General features: G+C 37.4%; 1 protein-coding gene across 25 annotated transcripts in view; it reads right to left on the reverse strand.

Moving 5' to 3' along the window:
* DLG2 (discs large MAGUK scaffold protein 2) overlaps positions 1-25,340 on the reverse strand; it is a 1,027,745-nt gene that overhangs the window by 443,605 nt on the left and 558,800 nt on the right. The window contains exon 1 of one of the 25 annotated variants that reach the window (XM_035343424.1): positions 10,244-10,609. The exons of the other annotated variants lie outside the window; for them this stretch is intronic. Coding sequence (XP_035199315.1) covers positions 10,244-10,594 — 351 coding nt within the window. The 5' untranslated portion in view covers positions 10,595-10,609. Of the gene's footprint in view, positions 1-10,243; positions 10,610-25,340 lie in introns of those variants that run through there. 25 annotated transcript variants of the gene reach the window in all.

Below are 25,340 nucleotides of genomic sequence, written 5' to 3' on the forward strand. Positions count from 1 at the left end.
AATAGCTATGATTAGAAGGTACAAGGACCAAAAAATGATGAATCTGAAGACCTTTTTTGTTTTTGACCACTCAGCAGAATATTTCCACAATTCTGCATTTTCATCTGCTACAAAGAGCTGATTCATTCCTTTCTATATTTTCTTTATGATTAACGTAATGTTGTATTTCTTCGTATGTGGACTAGTTCAGCTGATAGACAGCAACCAGTGCTTAACGCCAAAACAACTAGGCGTGATAACCTCAATTTTCTGCAAAAATTATTTAAAGAGTAATGTATCTGTTCCAAGTTTGTGCTGACTACATGGACTTAAATGCATCTCAGTACAAACAGAAGATCCACTGAGAATACTGCTATGACAACTCAGAGAAAAAAGGAACTACAAAAGGCATTTTTTTTTGCAGATTTATACCCACAGAAGTGATCAGAATGCTACCACTTTTATACCTGCAATGGCTGAACAAGCTAATAACTGCCCCAGAGGCAACTGCAATGTATCGTGATTCTGCTCATTACATACACTATACGTACATGTGCTGCATTACAGTTCATTACAGAAAAAGTATGTTACAGTCATATTGAATTGCAACAAACTGGTACTGCCCCCCATTATACTTCTGTAGGGTTTCACTACCTTAAAATCTTTAATGATTTAAGTAATAGCGATAAAAAGAAAATATACATATAACAATAATTATATATATATAATATATATATAATATTTCTATGTATTTCTATATATATGATAATAATGATCACAGCAACCTCTACGTGTTTTCAGAGTTGTTGAAAATCCTGTTGGCTAGGATTTTCAAAAATGCTCAATGAATAATTTGTTCAGTTGATGCTCTGCTGAGTATTTCCAAAAATTAGACACCTTGAAACTATGAAGAGATGGCATCTCCTTTTCCCATCAACTTTACCTCTCCCCAGATTTTGCCTGGCTACATTTTTAGCTAGTTGCTGCTGCTTATTCACCTGCAGCCAAGTTCTACCCTTAACAAATGCCTTCATTCTGAGATTCTGCTCTGAATACACAATGCCAAAAGCATTGTGTATGAAAAATTGATTTTTTTTTCTGAAAAATTAAATCAATGAGTACAGAGTATATAAAACTGTCTTATTAACATCACATGAAAAAGTTGTGTTTTAGAATTAAACTGCTGTGAAATAAAACAATAGAAATGTGTCTTCTCTACAGGCTTACAGCACTCACCTCCAACCTTAAGCTGGTGGCTTACAGAGAGTAAGGACTGTTCAGAACACAGCAGTATGTGCAACAGCATCTGCCCCAGAGAGAAGGAGAGCCCAGAGCTCTGATTTTTTTACCGCCTTCTGATTGAATAACTAGATAAGAATTTTTGGTACTTCTCTGCCAAAGTGTGATTTGTCTGTACAAGTCCATCTGCCTGACTGCTGTCTCACAGAGCTAAATTCAGCTGCAACAACTGGCCTGCGACAAGTGAATTCCATATTCATAACTGTGAGACGGACAGATTTTGAGGGAACCCAGATAAGTCTGCAGAAGAGAAGAATAGAAAGAGCAAGAAGAGCAAGAGAACAAGGTGTCCCCCAGGCTCTATTTCCTAAGTCAAACATGATTTTTTTGAGTTCCTGGAAGTAGCAAAGTGCTTGATACACGTTTCTGCACTTAGCACAGGGAGGCCCTCAAGTGCTCTGCTGTTGTCAAAACCAAAATGCACACATCAAATTGCACATTAAGTGTGACTGCCATTGAAGGAGGCAGCTGTGTGCTATCTTCTGGGACAACTTCTCTCCCATCCCCTGTCACATGCTTCTGCTCTCAGCCTTGTGCTGGATGGACATCAAGCTGGGCCCTGAAATAGGTCTCTCAGAAAACCTTTTTTTTCCTTCTTTTTTTCTGTTTTTAACTTTGTGTTGTATCAGTTCTCTGACAGAGCTCACTACTTGACCGTAAAAAGCAGCACAATGAAGGAAGCAAAGCATAGGGCCAGGACCCCACTCCTCTGGCAGTCACTCTTCAGTGGATCAGCTTAGGGGACCATGAGAGCACGGCTGCATTTTTCCTTGACAAAGCTGTCAAAATCACATTTCTCACAAGATAGGCCCTACAGGATGAAGAAAGGGAAAACCAGAGCTTAGACTTTATTCACATTTTCAATAAATATTTAATGTGCTCAGCTATCAGACAAGTGATTACCGCAACGTACAAACTGGGACAAACCAGCACACAGATAAATAGCAAAGGTTTCTGTGAGCATGAATGCAACACATGCTACTGCAGCCCAGAGGAAGTATTTATCACAATTCAAAAGAAAAACAAATGTAAATAAGGAGCCTTAAAAGCTTTAACTTTTTTCATATCTGAGTGTAGCATAGCTGCTCTACGATGTCAGTTACTGGAAACCTATGGCACTACTCCATCCTGCTGTCATTTTAAATGCGTAATGAAAATCATTTGTCTGATGTTCTGTTTGACCAATTATATAAGCAATTTCAGCTGCTGAAGTAACCTGCTTCTCGTTGTACAAATACTTAATCGGAAAGGTAAAACTCGATATTAAAAGTACAATATATCTACAACAATACCAGATGTAATTTTGCTAAATTGGATTTTGTACTACATTCATAACTGGCTCCTGTGACTTGAAAGAAAGCTTATACCAGAACTGGAATTTGCAAAAAGGATTATCATGTTTGTTTTTCTGATGTTAATTTTAGATATTACAAAATCTGCATTTTTTTGAAGACATAAAAAGTTTTTTTTGATCTCTGTATTTCTAACTCTCAAAACAATGAAAGTTTTAGAAATTCAGTGACTATTGAGTTGATTCATCTAACTGCAATATTTATAAAAAAACACTTGTATTAAAAACAAAACAAAACAACAACAACAAAAAAAAAAACCACGTTACTTAATTTATAAACTCTATTGTAACAATCTATGGCTAACTTCAAAACAAACACAATTCTTAAAATCAAAGTCACATCAGCCATATTTTTTGTTATTTTTTTATTTATATATTTTTTAAACTCTTATTTCTATTTTCTTTCATCCAAAAGCCACATGCAGGCATCAGGAAATAGAGAGCTAAAAATTGGCAAACTCTGTAAATCCTGACATTACTTGACATTTGACATTACTGCAGCCAGGAACTCCCTTTAGCTTTTTTTTTTTTTTTTTTTTTTTTTTTTCTTTCTTTTTCTTTTAAGAAAGTCTGACATTTTTGCAGTTGTTTCAAATACCCCAGAACAGCAGAGGTAGCCACTTCCAAAACAGAAATTAATTTTCAAGTTGTACCTTCACATTGTACCCAAATAGCTGAGACAAATTCCATCTCAATTTTAGTGATTGCTCAGCATACAGCTATAAAAAGTTGTGCATCATCCTTCACATATTTTGATTTAGAAAAACAAACAAACAAATAAAACCACAACTTTTTGTGTTGACATAAGAGGTTTGCATCTTTGAACGTCTGAATTAAATTTAGTGGAACATTAGAAAACACAACCAGGGCTATCATGTCTTATTCCTATCATCTTAGGCAAGCCATAAGGCAAATCTTTTTTTCCTTTGGTGTTGCGAGCAATCAGTCTGTCAATGCTATGGAAATGCCCCAGAACAGTTCCAGCAACCTACAACCTGATGAGTCACCCCAAGAGACTGGAGACTGAAACCTTGTTGTGTGTCATGTGCCACCAGTGTTATGCAGGGCAGATCAAAGACACTGCTGCACTGCAAATTCCTGTGACAGTACGGAGCTTAATTGGTGAATCTGCCTGGGTGCTCCTAGGAGTGGACTGCATTGCACATTATAGAAAAAGGCTAAAAAAATAATAATAATTAAAAAAAAATTGTTTGTTTGTTTAAAAAAAATAATGTTTTGAATCTCTGGCTTCTGCCACTCTGATTCTAGGGAAATGCCTTTTTATTCTCAAATATGGTGTACAGTTTACCCATGGGTGAATACACAAGCCAAATATTTAAGAGATATTTAGCAATAGCAGGACGACTACCACAGTGCTTGTGCAGTTGTGGCCAATTACCAATGTTACAAACAGCCTCCTCCTCCCCTCCAAATTCCACAATTCCCTTCCTATGCCCCCTTGCATCCCCCTGAAAATCCCAGAAGCCAAATTATATGTCAAGGGGAGAAAATGTTCTTGGCTTCTCCAGGCATCTAGGAGAGGCTTTGAAGCATGGGATTAATTAAATACAAATCTAAATATGGTGCCACAAATCATGCAAATCAAGCACTGACATATTTATGGCTGAACAATCAGCAGGAGACAGCATGTGTGGAGATAAACTATAAATCATTACAATCATTGGTCAGTACACTGCATAGCATATATTTTCCCTTTTCAGTATTTATATGAAAACATACAGAACATCTTGTGCAGAAATACTTCCATGATCTGTGTAGCTGTGCCTATTTCCCAACTGTTTTTTCTGCCCCATAAAGTTATGTATCATTAAAAATATTAACACTAATAAAAGACCTAACACATTAATAGGAGACAGAAATTTTACAAGAAAAGTAATACCCGCTTTTTTTTTTAAAACCCAATGGCTTTTGCAAAATAATGTTATGTCAACAATGCAGGCAGAAGAGGCTGAATGCCCTCCTGAGACACGGCAGAAAATGTGGGATAAATGGCCTATCTCCAGGTTCCTGACCCTGAGCCTCATGGTTTGTGAAGTTCTTTTGTTTTGTTTTGTCTTCTTTTTCCTTTTTAATAAATAAATAAATAAATAAATAAATAAATGTTAAAGTCTAAAAATGTCTTAGCATATTTAGTTTCTCTTTTTTCAAGATGTAACGTGTCCATACTGAACACAAGCCAGCAGCATGCCGAGGTGGCCAAGAAGGCATCCTGGCCTGCATCAGAACTAGCGTGGCCAGCAGGACCAGGGAGGTGATTGTCCCCTTGTACATGGCACTGGTGAGGCTGCATCTCAAAACCTGTGTTTGTCTTTGGGCCCCTCACTACAGGAAGGATGTGGAGTTGATCAAGCATGTTCAGAGAAGTTGCATGAAGCTGGTGAAGGGACTGGAAAACAAGACTTATGAGGAGCTGATGAAGGACTGTTTAGTCTTGAGAAAAGGAGGCCAAGTAGGGACCTCATCATGCTCTACAACTACCTGAAAGGAGGCTACATTGAGGTGGGTGTTGGTCTCTTTCCTCAGGTGCTTAGGACACAATGAAACAGCCTCAAATTGCACCATTGGAGGTTTAGACTGGATATCAGTAAGGCTTTCTTCATGGGAAGGGTAGGTAGGAATCAGAACAGGCTGACCATGGAAGTGCTGGAGTCCCCATCCCTGGAGGCATTTAAGAGACGTGTGGACGTGGCTCTAAGGGACATAGTTTAGTGGTGGGCTTGGTAATTAGGTGCATGCTTGGACTTGATGAACTTAAGGGGCTTTTCCAACCTAAATGATTCTATGATTTTTCAAACCAGAATCATACGTACAGTCATTATGCTAAGGAAACCATATTTGCCAGCAAATATTTTGCAATGCTTCATGTTATTGTGGACCTAGAACATTCCCTACACTGCTAACGTGATTGCTAACCGTAGTGCTGGGAACAAAAAAGTCATCACTTGCTAATCCAAACATATTTCAAGTGATACAAATGAACATAAAGGAATGTTGTTTTCTAAGGCAGCTGGCCTGGGAGAGTGTCTATCGGATCTGTCTGTCACCCAGAATGCTGTAGACTTCTCAAAGTCCTTTGTCAGTCAATAGGACTGGATAAGGGAATGCTTGCAACATCTTGCAAAATAACATATTAACATCTTCTGCATTTCTGCTTTGAAATATTGCCAATAACCTGTGCAACTGTCAATTAAAAGATGTACAAATGAGTTTACTTTTGCAAATGCAGCACAATGATCCATCAAGGCAAGATGCTGAATTAAGATTCATTTTCTTGAACCTCACAAGTTAGGAGCTGTTGCCTAAATACATTGATAAGAGCACAGCAGCCCAAGGATGGGACATCAACTTTTTTCTGCACATTCACTCTGTGTTATCCTTCCTAACAGAGTAAGCAATAAGTGATATCTTGACTCACAACACCTAGCTCCCTCAATAGCCTTACAGAATGAAAGAAGAAAAAGAAGAAAAGGAAGTTTACAAGTCAGATAAGCAGAATTATTTGGTTCCCCTTTAACTGCAATTTTACCGGAATTTAAAGATACTAGCTGAGAGTGAAAAGATCTGCTTTAGGTAGCTAAAATGGCTCTGGGTACTTACTTCTAAGGCCATGACTAACATAACAGAAGAATGGCCAGTCACATATGGGACTCTACAAACCTGAAAGAAGCAATCTACACTTTGAAAACCACATCCAATGACAAATCATTTCTTTGTACTGCTAGGAGAGCCAGTATCTCTCAGAACAGACCTTCTGCTTTAACACCACAGCAGAATGCCTCGAAGCTAGCTCTCACCTCATGTTACCATGCAAAGAGCTCTCAAATGATACACTGAATTTCAGCAGCAGTGCCAAGGGCCTTCAAAGAGTACTCTCAACTCATACTTAAGAATTTGCCCTTTTTGAAGCCATCGCCCATCTATAATATTGGGTTTAACTAACAAGCCTCTCTAGCACTTGCAAGGAAACAGCTTAGTGATGCTATTTCTTTTAGAAGACACTGACCGTGAAAAACTTTTCTGGTATTGCTTGAGAAAACAACTAACTGAAAACAGTTCATTGAAGTTGACAATAAACTATTTATAAAATATGTGAAACTTTACACTTTTATGTAAGTTTTCAAAACAAAATACATGTATGCATTTGTGCAGATAATATATCCAGGATACCTCCTGAGATTATATGTTTTTTCTTGAAAACATTTCCAAACATAAGGGCCAAAAATTTAATAACAAATAGCTGAAGTAAAGTGAGTTCAGTATTGTCTACTGAACTAGGTTATTACTAGAGGTGGGAATCCACTTCTGCTGCTTCCCCCTTTCAACAGAACATTAGAAAACTCATGATCACACACTTATTGGAGAGGTGTTTACAGGCCCTCTTTCATACAGACTGCTCTTGAAATAAAATTTGTACCTCAGACTTCTTAAAACAACAGCTCAACCTCTGATTTCCTCTACAAGTGGTAATCAGTCCACTCTCCCTCCGTGTCTCCTTCCCCAGCCACTGCACAAGGAAAAGCTGTTTGTTGTGCTCCAGCTGCTAGCATTAGTGTGTGCCTCCAATCTGAACAAGCAGGTGACTGTAGGTGCCAGCAGTCTTTGTCTGTCAACCAGAAAAGTAGCTCCAGTGTTACAAACTGCATCCATCCATGGAATGGCCCATGGAAAGCCTCAGGACACTGCCTTTACTCCACCTCCTGCCCCCAACAGATCTCTTACAGGTAGCATAACACTGGGACCACAGGTACAAAATCACTGAATAAATCAAAAAAACTATAATTCCATGATGCTAAAAGTGATAGAAATAGCCAGCGCACTGCAGAAAGAAGCCTTCCAAAGGCAACAGGGACATTAAAAACTTGCCTATTAGCTTTTTTTTTTTTTTTTTTTTTTTTTTTTCTGATAAAGGAAGCAGAATTGTAAATGAATTTGTCAAAAAAGAACTACACGTACTGGAGTGTGGTTCTTTGCTCTGACATACTAAAGAAGGACAAACTGTGAAAGAAAGCCAGATCCTGGCAAAAAAATAAAAAAATAATAATAATAAAAAAAATCAGATGTATCAGGATCAGGATGACAAAGTGTAAATTAATAAATGCTGTCTAGTACATGCTCTAGGAATTAGGGATCTGTGCACTGAATTTGGTACTGGAATATTAACCAAGAAGCAGTTTTTTCAAGGTGCTCTGTGTTTACGCTATGCTTGAAGACAATTGTTTCTCCCAAAAGTATCAAGCAGAGGAAAAATCTGCTCAGAACTTTATATAAAGAAACCTCCACCTTTGAAGCTGTTGCTGGCTTATTTACTATGACAGCTATACATACGACTGAATTTTCAAATAAACATTCTTTTTTTTTTTTTTTTTTTCAAGCTAGTCAGTATAACTGTTTCACTACTGTTGCTCCTTTTTTATTTTTTTATTTTTGCAAAGATGAAAATTTTCCAAATCAACATAGACTTCAAAACACCTCATTGACTTCGACTTGTATCCCCAGATTAAGGTCCATCACTAAGGCCAGCTCAGAAACATTTTCCTCCATTATCCATCTATTATGATTTCCTGCATTATGTCTGTGCAATATAAATGACAAAACGCTTCTCTATGCGAATGTACATACGAATAACATACAAAAACCCCCACTTCCTTCTCACAGCTCGCTCAATGCTCACTGTACGCCGAGAAAGAAGAGGTGATTCTTTGAAGCACACCATCTCGCCATGTTATGGCAAAAAAAACACACCAAGTGATGGTGAAGGCCAATGCTTCGGGCCCCCCTTGCACAGAGCATCAGACCAGCTGATTGAGGTTGATTCATTATGGCCACAGCACAAGACAGGGACTTTCCTAAAGAGTGCAGTTGGCATTACGTATAATAAAGGAATTTAAGGTGCAGAGTTCAAAATTAAATGTAAGGAAGAATATACACAGGAACAACCTGAACAACTTCACACTATCTAAACAGAAGAGGATGTGATTACAAAGATATTGAAAATACTGAAGTAACTTTTCAGTGCATCCATAACTTAGAACTGAAGTAACTGAACTAGCAAGTGGACTTTATTTATTTATTTATTTATTTAAAATAACAATTTCATTTTCTCTTTATAAATTCTACACCTTCAGAAGCCAAGGAACTCCTTGCTTTATATATCTATGTATATAGATAGATATATTTTTTTCTGAAACAAGAAAATTCAGAGCCTTAGAAAATATTTAGAGCTTTTTATGATTAAAATTAAAACACAGCCTACTTCTGGGTAACATAGCTTCATACATTATTTTAACACTGGCTTTATTCTGGCATCAATAGTCATATGTGCCTTGTATACAGCAGAAATTGTATATTTATACTGCAGTCACATGCAACATTTTGGTGACTCCAAAATATATCAGAAAGCTTTTTTTCTTCTTCCTTTTTTTTTTTCTTTTTTTCTTTCTTTTTTTCCATTTGATAATAGATTTAATTATTGATTCAAAAAATGAAGTTTTTTTATATATAGCAATCACTTTCAGTCAACATAGCATCACTTTTTTTGAACCAAAAGACAAGATAAAGTATAGCTACACTATCTGACAATCCTGTGCCTTATTGCTTCTCTGAACAGAGATATTAAAACTATTTCCATCAAATAATTGATTCAGTCTCTAGAGAGGGTGCCCATGTTCAGTGTAGGCTAAAGCTAGTTAAACTCTAGTCTGTACTGTTTCCGTTTTTCAACATATTTCAACATAAAATTTTGCTTTTTTTCATTGTGAAATTATGACAAAATAATTTAGTGTTGACATAATACAAAGCTTTTGGATGAGATTAAACTTTTTTAAAGAGAGAAATGAAAACATATGCATCAGTGGAGGAAGTGTTAATGATTATTAATAGTAACCACCACAAGAGTGTCACTGTGATTTCCATTTCACAGTGCTGGGTTACATGCACTGTAATCATCACTAATTGCTTACAGGCACCTGTACGCATCCTGGTCACTTTACGCTTTGTTGGCAGCTCCCTTGCCAATAAGTAAAAATCTACAGATTTGTGATGGCTAAGGGGCTGTTGCAGATTTATTAAAGATTTCAATTACATCTGGAGTTCAAAAAAAGGGAAAAGCAGGTCACATTTTCTCTTAGTAATAAATGTAACTAATGTAACTAACCCCTCTCCCTCCCCACATGGTCTCTGCTAAAATCTCCCCATTCAACTCCATGCAAGATGTGAAAATGACTCAGTTACAGATGCAGGTAAAGTCTGTTACATGGGCTGGGGGGGGGGGACGGGGGACGGGGGACAGTAAATAAACACATCCTTTTGCCCCACACCGGGATGGAGTTCAAAGGCTTCAGGACCCAGAGACAGGACCCAAACCATCTTAACAGGAAAACTCTTCTGGGAGGACCCCGCGATTTCCAGAGGCCACGGAGCAGCGGCAATTCGCTCCCCGGACCTTCCCCACCGACCCCACGCATGGCAGCTCTCCGGGATGCGCCAAGCAGCGCAGACCCCAGGCAGACAGCACGAGCACTCGCCGCCTCCAAACCTCGCTTTTTCTAGCCCTGCAGCATCCCCAGGGGGGTGGTGGGTGCGGGATGGGCTCACCTGCAGCGGGGAGGGGGCCCAGCCGTGGCTGGGGGCTGCCTCCGACCACCACTCCCCCGCTGTGCCCTGCGGCTCGCCGGGGGCTTTGTGGGGGCTCCTCCGTTCGGCGTCCCGCACAGCGATGAACTTGCTCCCGCTCCGTCTCGCAAGCGTCTGGGATGTAGCAGAGGGGTCGATTTGGGGCTGGGGGTGGCCGCAGGAGCAGCGGGACCCCCTGACTGTGGGATGCCCGCTGCTGACCGACCCCGGCCCCGCAACCCCACCGTGCAGGTGCCCGTGCATGGGCGCTGCGATGCCCGACCCCGCGCTGCAACGCTCCCCGCTGCAGGAGGGAGCGCCCAGCGCCCGCATCCCCTTCTGGATGACAAGCCACGGGAGGGAAAGAGGGGGAGAAAAAAAAGAAAAAAGAAATAAATAAAAAAACCACAGTACAGCACTCTCGCAATTTGGAGATTTAGTCTTTTCTAGCTGGCCCTGACACAAGTCGGAGGCATCCTGCTGGAGCTGATGCGTACGTGATTCCTTGTGGATACAGCATTGAGACAAAGTAGTGGAAAAGATCCCCCTTTTGCCAATGATCGCAACAAAAACATTTTTTTTTTTTTTTTTTTTTTTTTTTTTTTCCCTGCACGCCTGAAAAGACCTTGTCAACAAAATTGCATCAGAAGATGCAAACAAGCTCAGGAAGAATGTTATCTGCACTACATGCTAAACCATGGCATAAGCTCTGGTAGGTACCAGCATATTCAGACACAGTGGAAAGAGAACAAGAAGCTGGTTTTAAAAATAAGGGCACTTGGAAAAGATCTGTAGAACAAAATAATATTAGCAACAGCTCATATCTCTATAAATGTGAATATATTAGTTAGGGCTAAGATCTTCAGAGTTATGACTGACATATAATTTTCTCAGCCTGCACAAATTATTTTGTGCTTGTCAATAACCTTATGTACAGGGTTTTCTGTAAATCCCCTTTGGGGGGTTCCTTACTGACACAAGCTACTTTCCTCAAATTCTCCCCGTCTTTATTTGCCAGCATTTGCTTTTCATTCTTCTCATGGAATGACAGTGGTGTAAAATGTATGAAATCTGGGGTGATTATTTCACACACCTAAGGAAATTTGGGGACATGCTCCAGTCTCGGGTGACCAACTCTTAAGCTCCTTAATACTCAGTGGTCTTGGACCCTCATATATCTACACTTACTGGAGGCTTTAGATTTCTTTCAACGGCATATCTCAGCTACTTTTAGCCATTGGACATAATTGTTTTTTAATAATAAATATAGTCCTGTGTCACAGAATGCTTCTACTTCTATTTTAAACCCATCTAGGATTTAAGTAAATAAAAAATTACACAGTTTATAAGTGATATTTAGAGTTTCAACATTTCAAAGACTAAAGTAAGTTTACATTCAATGATTTCAAAGACAAAGAGACAACTATGACCATATACACTTTCAAGTAAAATAAATTATTATTATTTTTTTTTTTATTTCTACAAATGCTGTGGTACAATAAAACTTGATTCAGTTATTTAATTCCTTCTGAATTATTAATCTAATTAATCTAAAATTCCTCAAATTTTAGCTCTTGCTAAAATACATGATACAACCTGGTGGTAATCCTTGATGACAACCTATGGCAATGCTCTAACAGTGGAGAAAATATTTTGAAAACATTCATTCAAACTGTCCTATATGAAACTAAGATCATTTTTAAGTGTATTTTCATTCCAGATGCCAGTCCCAAATTATACTACAGTCACTTTGTAATGCAAAGTTATCATAGAATCACAGAATGGTTTGGGTTGGAAGGGACCTTAAAGCCCATCCAGTTCCAATCCCCTGCCATGGGCAGGGACACCTCCCAGTAGATCAGGTTGCTCAAAGCCCCATCCAGCCTGGCTTTATTTAGTTTTATGAAGTTTATTCAGAACTTTGCTGAAAAGCCAAGATCATGCATGTAGTCATAGCCTCTCACATACCAAGTGCCCAGCTGCGAGTGCTCTCACAGCTCCGCACTCAGGTAAGGTCACTTCATGTTTGAAAAATAAATATTAATGCACTTCTGAACTGCAGGTGCAGATATGGAAGCCAGAAGTTAAAAACCTGATTTAAGGGAGTCTACAGGGTAATCATTGCTACAAGTAAGGTAAATGTAAAGACAAAGAGACTGAACCTGGTTTTGCAGTTCTGCATACAGAGTGAAGGTGTGCAAGCTGCCCAGGCAGCTGCTCTCCTCTTGTGCTTAGGGGTAACTCAGCTCCCAGCACCTTATGGACGATAATCTACATCGTTGCTGCATTGTTTCCACCAGTGCCACCCCTGTGTAAGAACCACTAATCAATGCTATAAATTGTATATGAAATAGCTTATTTTATAATAATACCATATCAGTATATAAAGACAATATGTGTATATAAAGACATATATGTCTATATAAAGACATATGCATTTATAAAGACAGAACACTAACAATGGCTTATGTGGATTTCATTTTCATCATGGTAAGCCTGTATTAGCCATGAACATTAACATCAGCTTAAGAGAAAAAGAACTAGTCCATATTTTTGGGGGCCTTGTTCTTTTGGTCACACAGAAAACTACCCAGTCTGATCCACAATATATTGCTGCTATTTCACCTTCCTCACACACCTGTTTTGAGTGATCAGAACCTAAAAAACAGATTAAGTATTTATTCCAAAGCTATTTGGTGAAATCTGGCTCATTGAAGAAGTCAAAAAAAAAAATCACTTATTAATTTTAAAAGAGCTACTTAAAAAAGGAAAAGATGCTATCCACTGTGTGACCAACCACACACCTACACTCATAAATAATGGATAAAACCACTCGCACCAGATAACTAAAATGTCTATTACCAACACCATAGTCTTACATTTTAAAACATCAGGTCACCCTTTAGCGACCTTCCTACACCCCAGCCCAAATGAGGCAGACCTGCAAAGGCATCCTCCTGACTGCAATGTGAATTCCTACTCTGCTACTACACTACATTTGAAATGGACTCATCAGAATATGAGAAAGTTTTTTTTTTTTTTTTTTTTTCCCCAAAAAGAATTTGACACCACTGAACTTGCCCTGAACCTACACTATACCTCTAAAGTATTTCACACTTAGAAAATACCTATATAATAATAAAAAATCCTATTAATAAAAGATTTAACAGTCCAAAAGAAGCTACTCCACTTTTATTATTATTTTTTTCCCTGTGAGACAAAAACATTCGAATATGGGATGTACATGTGCAGCTAATTGCTAGACAACAGGATAAGATGGATTCAAAAGATAATGTGATTTCATCTGCTGTTAACTGAACGACTGTATTATGTATAGGGTGGCATGCACTTCTGGCTCAACTTGGATTAACACATGGCTAAAATCCTCATGCTCAACTATCCTCCTAATTTGATAATAACTGGTACACAAAGCAAAACTGAATATTGCACAGTACACTGCATGAACTGTGTTTGACCCACTATTGTTATGGAAAAATCTCACTAATTTTCTTTTAAAAATATTAACAAGGCATGACAAAATGGAGCAAGTAGATTTAGCTGATATTCTACCAGCACAAATAACTGTAACTGGATTACGGTAATGCTGGACACACACCAAAAATAAACACTGAGAAGAGTTTGCTTCAGGCAAAAATGTACATATGGGAAACAAAAAGTGCATATGGGAAAGAAAAATGATTAATAGAGTTCTGAAGGGAAGCTAGAAGCATGGGAGAAGATGATTTAGCTGTAGTAACAGATTTTTCCCTCTGAACAAGAAAGCAATATTATGCAACCATAAAAAAAGTACAGGATGAAGGAACAGTAATAACCGTGGAGTAGACCATAGCTTATCCAATGGTCTTAAAATTTCCACAGATATTTTGCTAGAAAGAAAAATAACAAGGAGTATAATTATTAGTATGACAGCAAGGCATGGAAAATCAAATGCAAATTCCTTGCAACTTATATATATATATATTTGAAAAGTGATTATGGCTTGCAGAGAAATAATAGTCTTAGTGGTGATACAGGCTGGAAGAAATGGTTGCAGTTAGTCCAAGAATCAGCCAGGAGTCAAGTGATCTGGCACAACTCATTACTGTCACAGGATACCTTGGAAATCTTGGACAAATCGCTTGATTTCAGGGACATGTAACATGAAAAAAAAAACAAAAAAACAAACAAACAAACAAACAAACAAACAAAAAAAACACCACTTAATTTAATGAAGCCAGAACACAAGAGGCAAGGGGAAAGAAACATCTGAAACCAGCCCAGCTTCTGTTTCAGGCCTTCCCACCCCTTCCTTCCTTCTGGTGCATGAGGCGAGAGAGGCACACAAGACTGTGACACCAACAAATACGCATTAAAAAAAGGGAAAATATAATAAATGGTGGCTATTTAAAATTTTTACTATTAAGGAAATGTCACAGGAAATCTTGCCACAGAGCAATATTTTGTTTAGTAAAGAGGTTGTGGGATCCCCATATCCTTTCAACAAAAAGATGAAGCTCAAAGTTTGAAGTTTTATATAAAAATATCACAGTGCTATCTGAGACATGGCTCCTGCATAACACATCTGCCTGCACGATCGATCAAGGGCATGTAGCTTTGATTTCTATGAGAGGGCAGGAAAGCTTAAGGAATTACAAACACAAACATATCCATTCTCGCTGTTAGCTGCATATACTAAGGTTAACATAAGGACAACAATTTAGGAATCAAGATACAAGGAAAATAAAAATGACAAGAGTTTGGAAGAGAATTGTATCAACAGAAAAAAAAAAAATAAATAACAACCCTCAGCTGGGAATATTAAGTCAAAGTCAATCATGTCAGAACTGGTGGAAAACAGAGCAGTACATTTACCAATTTCACATACAAGTGAATTAAAATCATGAAATTGCAGTGGAAAGACTGAAATACAAGTGCCATGCCAACATGTAAATATCCCTTATAAGACCTGCCAATTTCAGGTGGAAACGTGTAATAGTTTGTGAAGTTTTCTCCTCTTGAGAATTCATTATTTCAGTGCTTTGGTTTACTTTAAACTAAATTCATATAAAGTCATTAGGGAAAGTAACTTAGATGGAACTGCAAAAAGATCTGTTTAGAAAAGGCAGACGAAATGCAAAGGTTAGAAAGGACAAATAGGGTTGTTGCAAGTGTCATTTTCATTATGTGGGGAATACGTACTGATACCTCTGCTCCACATGCTCTTTAGAACGAAAAGGGCCAGGTTCAAGACTTTCCCAAAACACTTAAATATAATCTTGAACCTCCACCCACTATCATGCGGCAAGCACTGCTGAGTCCAAGGACTTTAACCCCATTAGCAACCCTTCACGTTACAGTCTAATACTTGCACTTTGGGGCAAATTTAAGACAGCTTTTGTAAGACTGGATTCTGCATTTCCAATTCTTTTGGGAATTGTGCTTCAGAACTGCAGGATCAGCTTAATACTCCAAGACTGTTTTGTACATAGTAAAAAAGGATACAAAGAAATGCTCACGGATAATAGTTATTTAAAATTCATATCCCCAAGGTCTGTTGCATTAAGATGTTCAGAACCTTATTTGTGACTCTGTTAATTTAGAAATAAAACAGCATGTTATTTTCTATGGGTGATTTTTGATTTTGAAGGAGAAATTTAAATATGTTGGGTCTCCATTCAGATACTAACCTAAACAGTAAATGTATACCATAAATACCCATGAGATATACACAGTAATTTAATTAGAAGTTATTACTGAGTCACATTGCATTAAGATACAAGCACTGCATGCATTGCATAATGAAAGAGTGCAATACAACCAGGTTAGTCTTTCTGTAGGATTATATTTTTTTTCTTCTGCTGACAATCCAGGTAGCAAATAAAGAATGCAAATTAGTCAGCTCAGGCAATCTTTTTTAGGTGTAGTGCCTATTACATCATCCCATTTCTAACCAATTACTTAACATTTAAATTATTTTGAAAGGACGTAGTTCAAAATCATTTGCAGACAATGAGACATTGTTTCTTTCTTATGAAGATATTTGTGTTATCATAGAATCACAGAATATCCTGAGTTAGAAGGGACCCACAAGGACCACAGAGTCCAACTTCTGGCTCCATGCAGCATGACCCAAAAATCAGACTCTGTGTCTGACAGCATTGTCCAAATGCTTCTTGAACTCCAGAAGTCTTGGGGCCATGACCACTGCTCTGGGCAGCCTGTCCCAGTGCCAAACCACCCTCTTAGTGAATAACCTTTTCCTAACACCCAGCCTGACACTCCCCTGTCCCAGCTCCATGCCATTCCTTTGGGTCCTAATTGTACATTATGTACCATAATACACAATATTTTTAAATTTTTGTGGCACTGTCTTCTTATGGGCCAATGGTAAGCTTTCACAGCAGATGAGTGGAAAACAGATGGATGTGATCACATTGTACAGCCAGAACAGACAAGGTTTATAGCATGCATTACTGAGAATTCAAGTAACTAAGCTAATTCTTCAGCCTTATTCTTTAGGAAAATGAGGACTTAATTGTCTAACATAACAAAATAAAAACAAACAAACAAAAAAGCTAACACATTTGATTGTAACATAACTAATTCAATATTGAAAGAATAATGAAAATCTGTCTTGTTTTTCTATAGATATGAATCATTCCATACCTGGCCAAACTGAGATTTCATTTCAGTAGCAAACAATGTCTAAAAAGATTTCCCAAGCAGAAAAATCCTTGCATGTTTTTGTAATGGAATTGCATATGGAACAAGAAGTAAGAAAGGGAGACACAGAAGCAAGATGAACCCTCCATCTTATGATGGCTTCACATTTAAAGGAACTTTACCTGTAATCACAGTCCTTCTGGACATAGGAGGTGTATATATATATATTGTGTATTTTTTCCTTCTCAGGACCAGTTGCTCTTTGCTGTAAATCAGCAAGAGCCACTGAGCTCAGCTAGAGTCACTGAGAACTGATAAGGTAAAATTCTAGGGTTGGTGTTATGCTGGTCAAACCAGATAATCTCAGTAGTGTAGACAGCAATTGAACGTATGAATAAAACCACACTAATAAGTAGTAGTTTCTCTGTATTACTGGATGTAAAGGCAGCCTGCTATTCATAGCTACTTCAGGACTCCATTCAGTTTTAGGGAGAGAAAACAAAAGTAGATAGGCTTCCCAAAATGCCACTTTGGAGAAAGATCCCCTGGATGTAGCAGATGAGGGACTGGCAGTGTGCCTGAGCAATCTACAGCTGCATTGGTCATATGGGTGATAAAGGAGAGCACTTTTTGTCCTTTAGACTGTGAGGATGATTTTAATTTTAAAAACGTCCAGGAAAGTTAACCCTCTAACAAAATACAGGGCTTTACTTGGAACCACTTGCTATCTTAGAAAAACAATCTGGTCCCTCTAACAAGATCACAAGGAAGGCACATTAGTTTGTGAAGGAAATAGAGATGTTGTATATTGTCAAGTAGCAAATTACATTTAGGTAATTCAAACTAGTCTGGTCTGTTTCTCCTCTCGTTAGAAGTCACTGACATTTTGTTTTTCTACTGTGTGATGGTAAACAGGATCAAGGCCAGAAGAAACATGCAGCCTGAAACTGAAGCCACAACCACCGTTTGATTTCATAGAACTACAATCTATGTTCCTAAAGGAGACCAGAATAAATCAAACAACAGGTCAGAAGTCACATACTGAAAACTAGGTAATGATGTGTATTACAAGGCTTTTGCTTTATTTTGCATCACTTATTGTAACAAATTCCAACATCTATCTAGCAAATCTTCAGTCAGATATCTCACACTCTGAGAAATGTTTGTCTGAGTGAGTTTCAACATCCATGTCCTTGGTTTCATCAGATTATTTCTGTTCTCTCATTTTACTCTAAATCATTCTTTATTCCTCTCAGTAATCATTACTTTCAAACAAAAAGATCAGCATAGCTCCCATGGTTTGTTAGTCTATCCAGTTTTTAAACTAGTTTCTCATGCCAGCTCTTCCATTCCTGTGAGCATTTACTGCTGTTCCTTAACTTTAATCCAGTCTGAAGAGAATTACACCTCTGCAGCTTTGGGTGACATCGAGTTGTTAGTGACAGCGTAGTGACCAGAGCACCATCAAACAGCAACAACAACAAAACTCCAAACAGTCCCTGAAAAAAATGATAAAACGGGTTTATAAAACAAAACAAAACAAAACAAAACAAAAACAAACACAAAAACAAAACAAAACAAAACAACAAAAAAAACAATGGTCCATATATTTGGGGAGTTCTTGCAGGACAGTTCTTTGCAAGCTGTATTGGTTATCTTGATGTCCTGGGCCATGTGAACAAATACAGCACATGATCTAAATACTGAAAGAATTATGAATACAAAAAAAGTCTCAAACCAAAATGTGCAACCATAAGGTGCATTCTTTCATAACAAATGGTTTATTAAGCCAAAATGTAAACCAAGACTTTTGCTCTCCAAAAACACACTCCTATTCCAAAGGATTTTACATAGATATATATGCAGAAAGCAAGCAAGCAAACAAACAAACAAACAAACAAAAAAAAAACAAAAACAAGAACTTGCTGAACAATTTTTACTTCTTTCAGAAATATGATCCCTAATGTTTCAAAATTCAACACTTTCAGTTGCTCTTTGAAGACCTCAAAATACCTTTCTAGGCTTTAACTTCCACTTATTAAGTGGCACATTGTTACATTTTAACAAACTTTGATGAAAATCTCCAGCTAGTGTCAATGTCATTCAACTGTCTGGAGTACAGGTAAGATAGGACACTTCCTGAAACAGATTCCACTAATTAATGTTAGTGAAATATATTAGGAATATATTAGGAATCATTGTATATGTTGCGTTTGCCTCCCCGTTGACTACATGAGTGTTTAAATGACAAATGACAGGATGATGTTTATGTTGCTGGCATGCACGTTTAGTTCCGTAATGTCTATAAACCATTTCTGTTAATGGAACAGCATCTTCAGGTAAAGGAAACATCAAGCAGTACAATAACTGTCAGCAGTGCATGAAAAACAGTAAGTACCTGAAGTACCTAAGTAACCTAAGAACCTAAAGCTCATTTTCAAAAGGGCCTAAAGCACTGAAAAAAAGACTAATTCATCATAATCTAGAGGAGAATCAGAGTTCCCCGTAGCCCCATTGTAACTATTTGGTCTCTTTTTAAGGCTAATGTATCTTTCAAAAAGCCATGTTTATGGACAGATAGATATCTACCAATCTAAATAAGCATTCACTGCATATTTCAAATGTGCAGGTAAAGCAGTCTATGTGCTACTGATTTCAATAAATACAAATCCTTAAATTTCAATGTAGTTATATTTTTTACTTTTTATGAAGATTAAGGGTGGTTCACCTCACACCTATGGGCTAGCCAGCTGAGTCAGTAGCTTCTGCAACTTCACAGTCAGCTGTAGTGTAGGTTATTTCATCTAATGTTGCACTCATTCAATTCTGTTGCCTTGCCAGATCCTTACACATTAAGCAATCACATACCCCCTGTGATCCTTTGTTCATACTCTACGGTTTATTGCAGTTTTGTCAGATGCATTTTTCTGACCTTTGAAAAAAGTTATTGAAAATACAATTCCATTATATGGAATTTCTTTCTACACACACAGTTATTCCTCCAAGGAATTTGTGTAGACTTTTGACAAAACTTTTGCATTACAAGAGATTTGTTTAGTCTTCTTTTGTGAGAATGCTTTATATTTTCAACCATTTTAGCCGATGTGAAGGCAGAATTCCTGGTCTGTATTTCTTTGAATCCACTTTAAAATCTGTTTTTAGAAATTTGCATTTTTCATCTTCCATTCTTGTATTTCTAGAAGTATACTAAGAGATAAGGTGCTCATCATTTTAGTGTTTTCCTAATTTTATTTTTCAGTTCCTTCCTGGGCAAAAGCCACAAGATCCCAGCAGTATGTAACTATTACATAAATTTAATTCCTCTTTTACTGGCACTCTGATTTTAGGCACTGTCCCTGACTTCTCCCTGTAAAAAAATAAAATAAAATAAAATAAAACAAAACAAAACACAAAAAATCAACATTTCTGCAGAGTAGAGAGTGAAGCAAATAACTAATTAGATTTTTTGATATATATATATATCTTTAATCATTTTCCAGTGGTCTATTTTGTAGTTTTTTCACCTATTCACCCTTCACAATGACTGTACCTGCTTCTGATGTGCTTAAAATAATAATAATAATAAATTGTTTAATTTTTCTCCACTGGGAGTTTTAGCAGACATTACAATAGCTCCTTATTTAAATTTTCAGAGTTTATGGACAGCTACATATTTCTTGCCTAGAAACAAAATTAATTTATTGTAAAATATATATATATATATATTGCTCTTTTAACTATTAAAAAAATATATACTAAACTGGCTTCTTGATTTGTATGAGTTTTAATTTTTAAATTTTGATTTTTCTGTGATTTTCCTCCCACTCTAATAAGGATGTGAAATGTAGAACATTATAATCTCTACACCACATCTATGTGTGTTCTATGCAGTAATCAGGACTAAATCAAGTGAGACTTTGTGAAATTTTTGAATATCTGACATCATTTATTGCACCAAAACCAAAAGCTCTTTATTATTCAGTTAACAGTAATGCCATGCTATGCTTACCCCATTTTGATACAGTGTAACTACTTTGTGTTCAGTTCACTTTTATTAGCATTCTATTCTATGTATATTACAGCAATATGCCATGGATTATCTTCTCTCCACTAAGTTTCTTATTAGTATGATGCACTAGCATCTTCATTTATACACAGGATTCCAGTTTCTCCATATAAAACATTTATATGTAAATGTGGCTTGAATTCCATAAACAGAATAAATTATTTGCCTCAAAGACAGACAAAATAAATAAATAACTAAATAAATACATACATAAATATGGTAAGTGCTTAAGTGTAGTTGAGAAGAAATGTCCTTTTAAAATACATTGTTAACTTATGGAACTCACTGTCGATATACAAAACTATGCAGAACCTATGGTTATAGTTTGTTTATTTAGATATATTTTAATTTAGATATAATTACAACCCAGGACATAAGCATAAATCAATATATATTGACCAGAGTCCCAAGGAAAATAGACAGTACTATTGGCAGGTGACTCTAGACTACACTTCTGAAGTTCTGTCTTCCCACCACCAAGCACAGAGCCCTAGCACTTTTTGAAGAGCAAATCTGAAACTAAGTTACACAATGAAAACTTCACAGAAACGTGAAAGTTCAAAAGTATATTTTTAACTACTTCAGAGCAAAACATGATGACACTTTCATCTACCATTTCAATCAAACATAATTTTGTTCTCTCATGACTAATGACTGATTAGTGAATTGCTTTTATGCCAAAATAACTGTTTCTAAATATGTTCTTAAATAGATATAATGATTGCAAAAAATTACAACAGGAAAAAGGGAGCATACATCAACAACTGTTCCAGATTTGTTTCAGCCCATGTATACAGTAACTTATGGAGGCAAAACATAAAGTTTTACAGGAAGAGTTCAATGAAAAAAATGGTCATTGTGGAGAAAAAATGAAATAATTACTTGAAATCCCTAATATTTAGTGCTTCTCAGAAAATATTTTGGAACAGTAAATCTCAGCAGATAGCATTACTTGCAAAGATGCTTCCCCAGTTATTTTTTGTTATAATCCTCATGTATTAAATTCTGTAGAGCTACTGAGCTACTGGAACACAGATAAAGTTAAAACTGGAGATGGACATGGGAGGCAACAAGAAAGGTTTCCATAGGTACACCAGCAACAAAAGGACAATGAAGGAAAATGTGGGGACGTAGTGACAAAGACATGGCTAAGACAGTCAGTGATTTTGTCGCCTCTTCATGGCTGAGGGCAAGGTTGCCCTCAGGCCTCCCAAGACCCTGTAAGGAGAAGTGGAAATGCCACCTACAATACAGGAATATGGAGCTAGAGACTATTCAACTAAACTGGATGGACACAAGTCCATGGAACTGGATGGAATATATCCAAAAGTGCTTAAGTAGTTTGCCAACATTGTAGCCAGACCTCTCTCACCTTTGAAAGGCTCAGGTATCTGGAGAAATCCCAATGATGGGAAAAGGCAGACATCACATATCTCTTCAAGAAGGGCAGGAGGAGGATCTAGTCTTCCTAACCTCAGCCCCTGAAGGCACAGATGACAGACACCAAATTGCAAGGAGCATCTGATCCACTAACAGGCATGGCTGCTATTCAGAGGCAACCTGACAGAATGGAGAACTAGGCAGACAGAAATCTCATGAAGTTCAACATAGGCAATGTGAACTCTGGCACCTTGAGAGGAATTATTCCATGCCACAGAACTGCTCAGGGACCAACTGGTTGAGAGCATTTGGGGGTCCTGGTGAAAAAGGTGAACAGGAGTCACCAATGTGCCCTTACAACAATGAAGGCAGACCATGCTGGTTGGCATTATTAGGAGTATAGACAAGAGGTTAAGGAAAGTGATCTTTCACTTCCACTCAGTGTTATTAAAGCAGATCTGAAGTACTGTGTCTGTCAGGCTAAACTGCAAAAGAGAGAGATGAACAAACTGAAGTGAGTTCAGTGCAGGGTCAACAAGGTGATTAAGGGTCTGGAGCACGTGACGTATATAAAGACAGAATGAGAAAGGCCATGTTTGTTCAGTCCAGGAAAGTGGCTACAGGGAAAATCTAGCTGGACCCTCTTAAATGATGGCTGCAGAGAAGGCAGAGCCAAACTCTTTCCAGAACTGTGCAGCAAAATGCAAGGAACAATGAACATAAGCTGCACCAAAGGAAATGTGACTCGATGTCAGGAAAAAAAATCACCATTAACGTGATTAAGCACAGGAACAGGTTGCCCAGAATATAAAAAAAACACTAATGCTTATACAAGTGTTACAAATGCTTCCTTTACTCAAGAAATGTTCCTTAGCGTAGAGCACATTTTTTGATGTTTCACTGGTCATTCAGACTTTGGTGCCTCTGCTTGAGACACCCAGCTAGTATGAAACATTAGAAGGTTACATTAATTTAAATTCAAGCTAATTATCTGAGAGAAGTGGCATTGTTTCATATTTCCAAAGACAATTAGTTGGCACAAGTTCCAGCACAGCCTCATTTTTACCCTATTTTTCCCTCCTAAATATATATATACAATATATATTAATATAATTAATATATCTTAAATACTGAGCGTAGATCTTGGCAGGTAAAGACAAACTGTTTCAGTATGCAAAATTCATATTGCCAAAGAGCTGATGGAATGTGAGAAAGATGAAGAAAGTATTAAAAAGAAATTCTGTACTGAATCAGCCTTACATTAATTATCCAAGGACATTCAACATGGCAACAGAGGACGCTAGCTTGTATTACATACTAATAACCAATTTTCTTTTAGAAAATAAATATTAGTTGTTTTTTTTTCTTCAACATCTTGTGACAGCTGTTAGTAGATTACCAATGGATTGGATTTTCAAAGTTTGTTAATAGTATGTTTTACAGAGTGAAAGATTTATTAAGGTTTAATTGCACATCCTTTGTCTTCTACATCCTTTATTATTTCCACAGTGGTTTTCAGAGCAATTGAAGTAAACTAAACCTATGAACAGCAATCAGAAGGTGGTGGTGGCAGGGCCCTGAGGGTGTGATCAGGCTGCCTGTCCCACATTGCCCACAGCCAGCCAGGGCCCCATTTCAGCTCTTGCTGCCAGTCCCTGCCCCAGCAAGGCCACAGGAAGGAGTTTCCAGCTCTGGCCTGCCCAGCTTCTCTGGGCTGATGTCTTGGCCCAATTTTGGCAGCAAAATTCAAAAACCCATTATCTAAATAAAGCCATGCAAATGACTTCTGCATTCAGTGTCTTCTATGTCCTTCACCATCTTCACTATTTTGCTCTTCGAATGCGTTTGAGATTCACTTGATTTCTCTGGACTGAAGGCTTCTGTAAAAATCCACAAGCAGTGTTTTGCCTGTATGTCTGTATTTGCCATCCAAAAGCAATCTACCCACACAATTAAAACAGAGGCGCATACTAAATCAATATTAAAAGTTAGTATTTTGCTCTTACTGAAGTAATCAACCTTTTGCTTCAACTAACTCAAAACATACACCATGACTCAGGCTGGCATTGAAATACCTATTCAAAAATGAAAGCAAAATGAAAGCTATAAACTAAATACTGGACACGTGAACTCATTTTCCACAACAGCTTCTGAGACACCCAATTGTCAGGGTGTCTAACAAAGCCCTGAATTTACAGCAGACATGACTCAGATTTATTTTGACCTAAAACTAAGTCTTTGCACTCTTCATTTTATCTCAGATCTGGATCCTACTCAAGCTGTCAGGAAAAAAAAACAGATAATCCCAGTCAGTAATAATGAGATCCTCTGTACCAGGACGGCTGCTCCCAAAGCATAATGGACAGCACAGCCCAAAAATTGCAACCTCACTACAAGTGGGAAAAGCCTGAAAGTGAAGGGTGTCCAGACTTATCTGAGCTCATCTTGGTCTAAGCTGATTTTAGCTTGTTTATCAGCGATAGCAATTGACTTGCAGTTGGGTATTTGAATTTGATCTACCTTCTTTTTAGCTGCTAACAAGTGGTTATTCAGCATGGACTGAATTGTCTTTGGCTGTCAAATAAAATGTGGCAATGAAGAGAATGGATAGAAAATAATACCAGGGCTCCCAGAGTGCAAATGCAAATGCACAAAAAACTATATCCTCAAACTGAGACTTAATCATCCTAGTCAGTTCTAAATGAAACCTGAACACACTTCATATTGATCACCCTCCTCCACAAGCACGCAACTTTCAGAACCTGACTCCTATCATAACTAGCTAAAAGAGAAAACTGAAATTTGTTATTTCATGTTCATCCTTTCCCTAAGCAACAAAACAGACACAAATAAACACTGCAGGATACATTTCAGTTTTGACAGAAACAAAATAGCAAAACACAAACCCACAAATCATTAAATTGATTTGTCATTTGATTACTATTTTTTAAAATGCCACAACAGAACATC

The sequence above is a fragment of the Oxyura jamaicensis genome, chromosome 1 (genome assembly GCF_011077185.1).
Source record: "Oxyura jamaicensis isolate SHBP4307 breed ruddy duck chromosome 1, BPBGC_Ojam_1.0, whole genome shotgun sequence".
Taxonomy (NCBI): Eukaryota; Metazoa; Chordata; class Aves; order Anseriformes; family Anatidae; genus Oxyura; species Oxyura jamaicensis.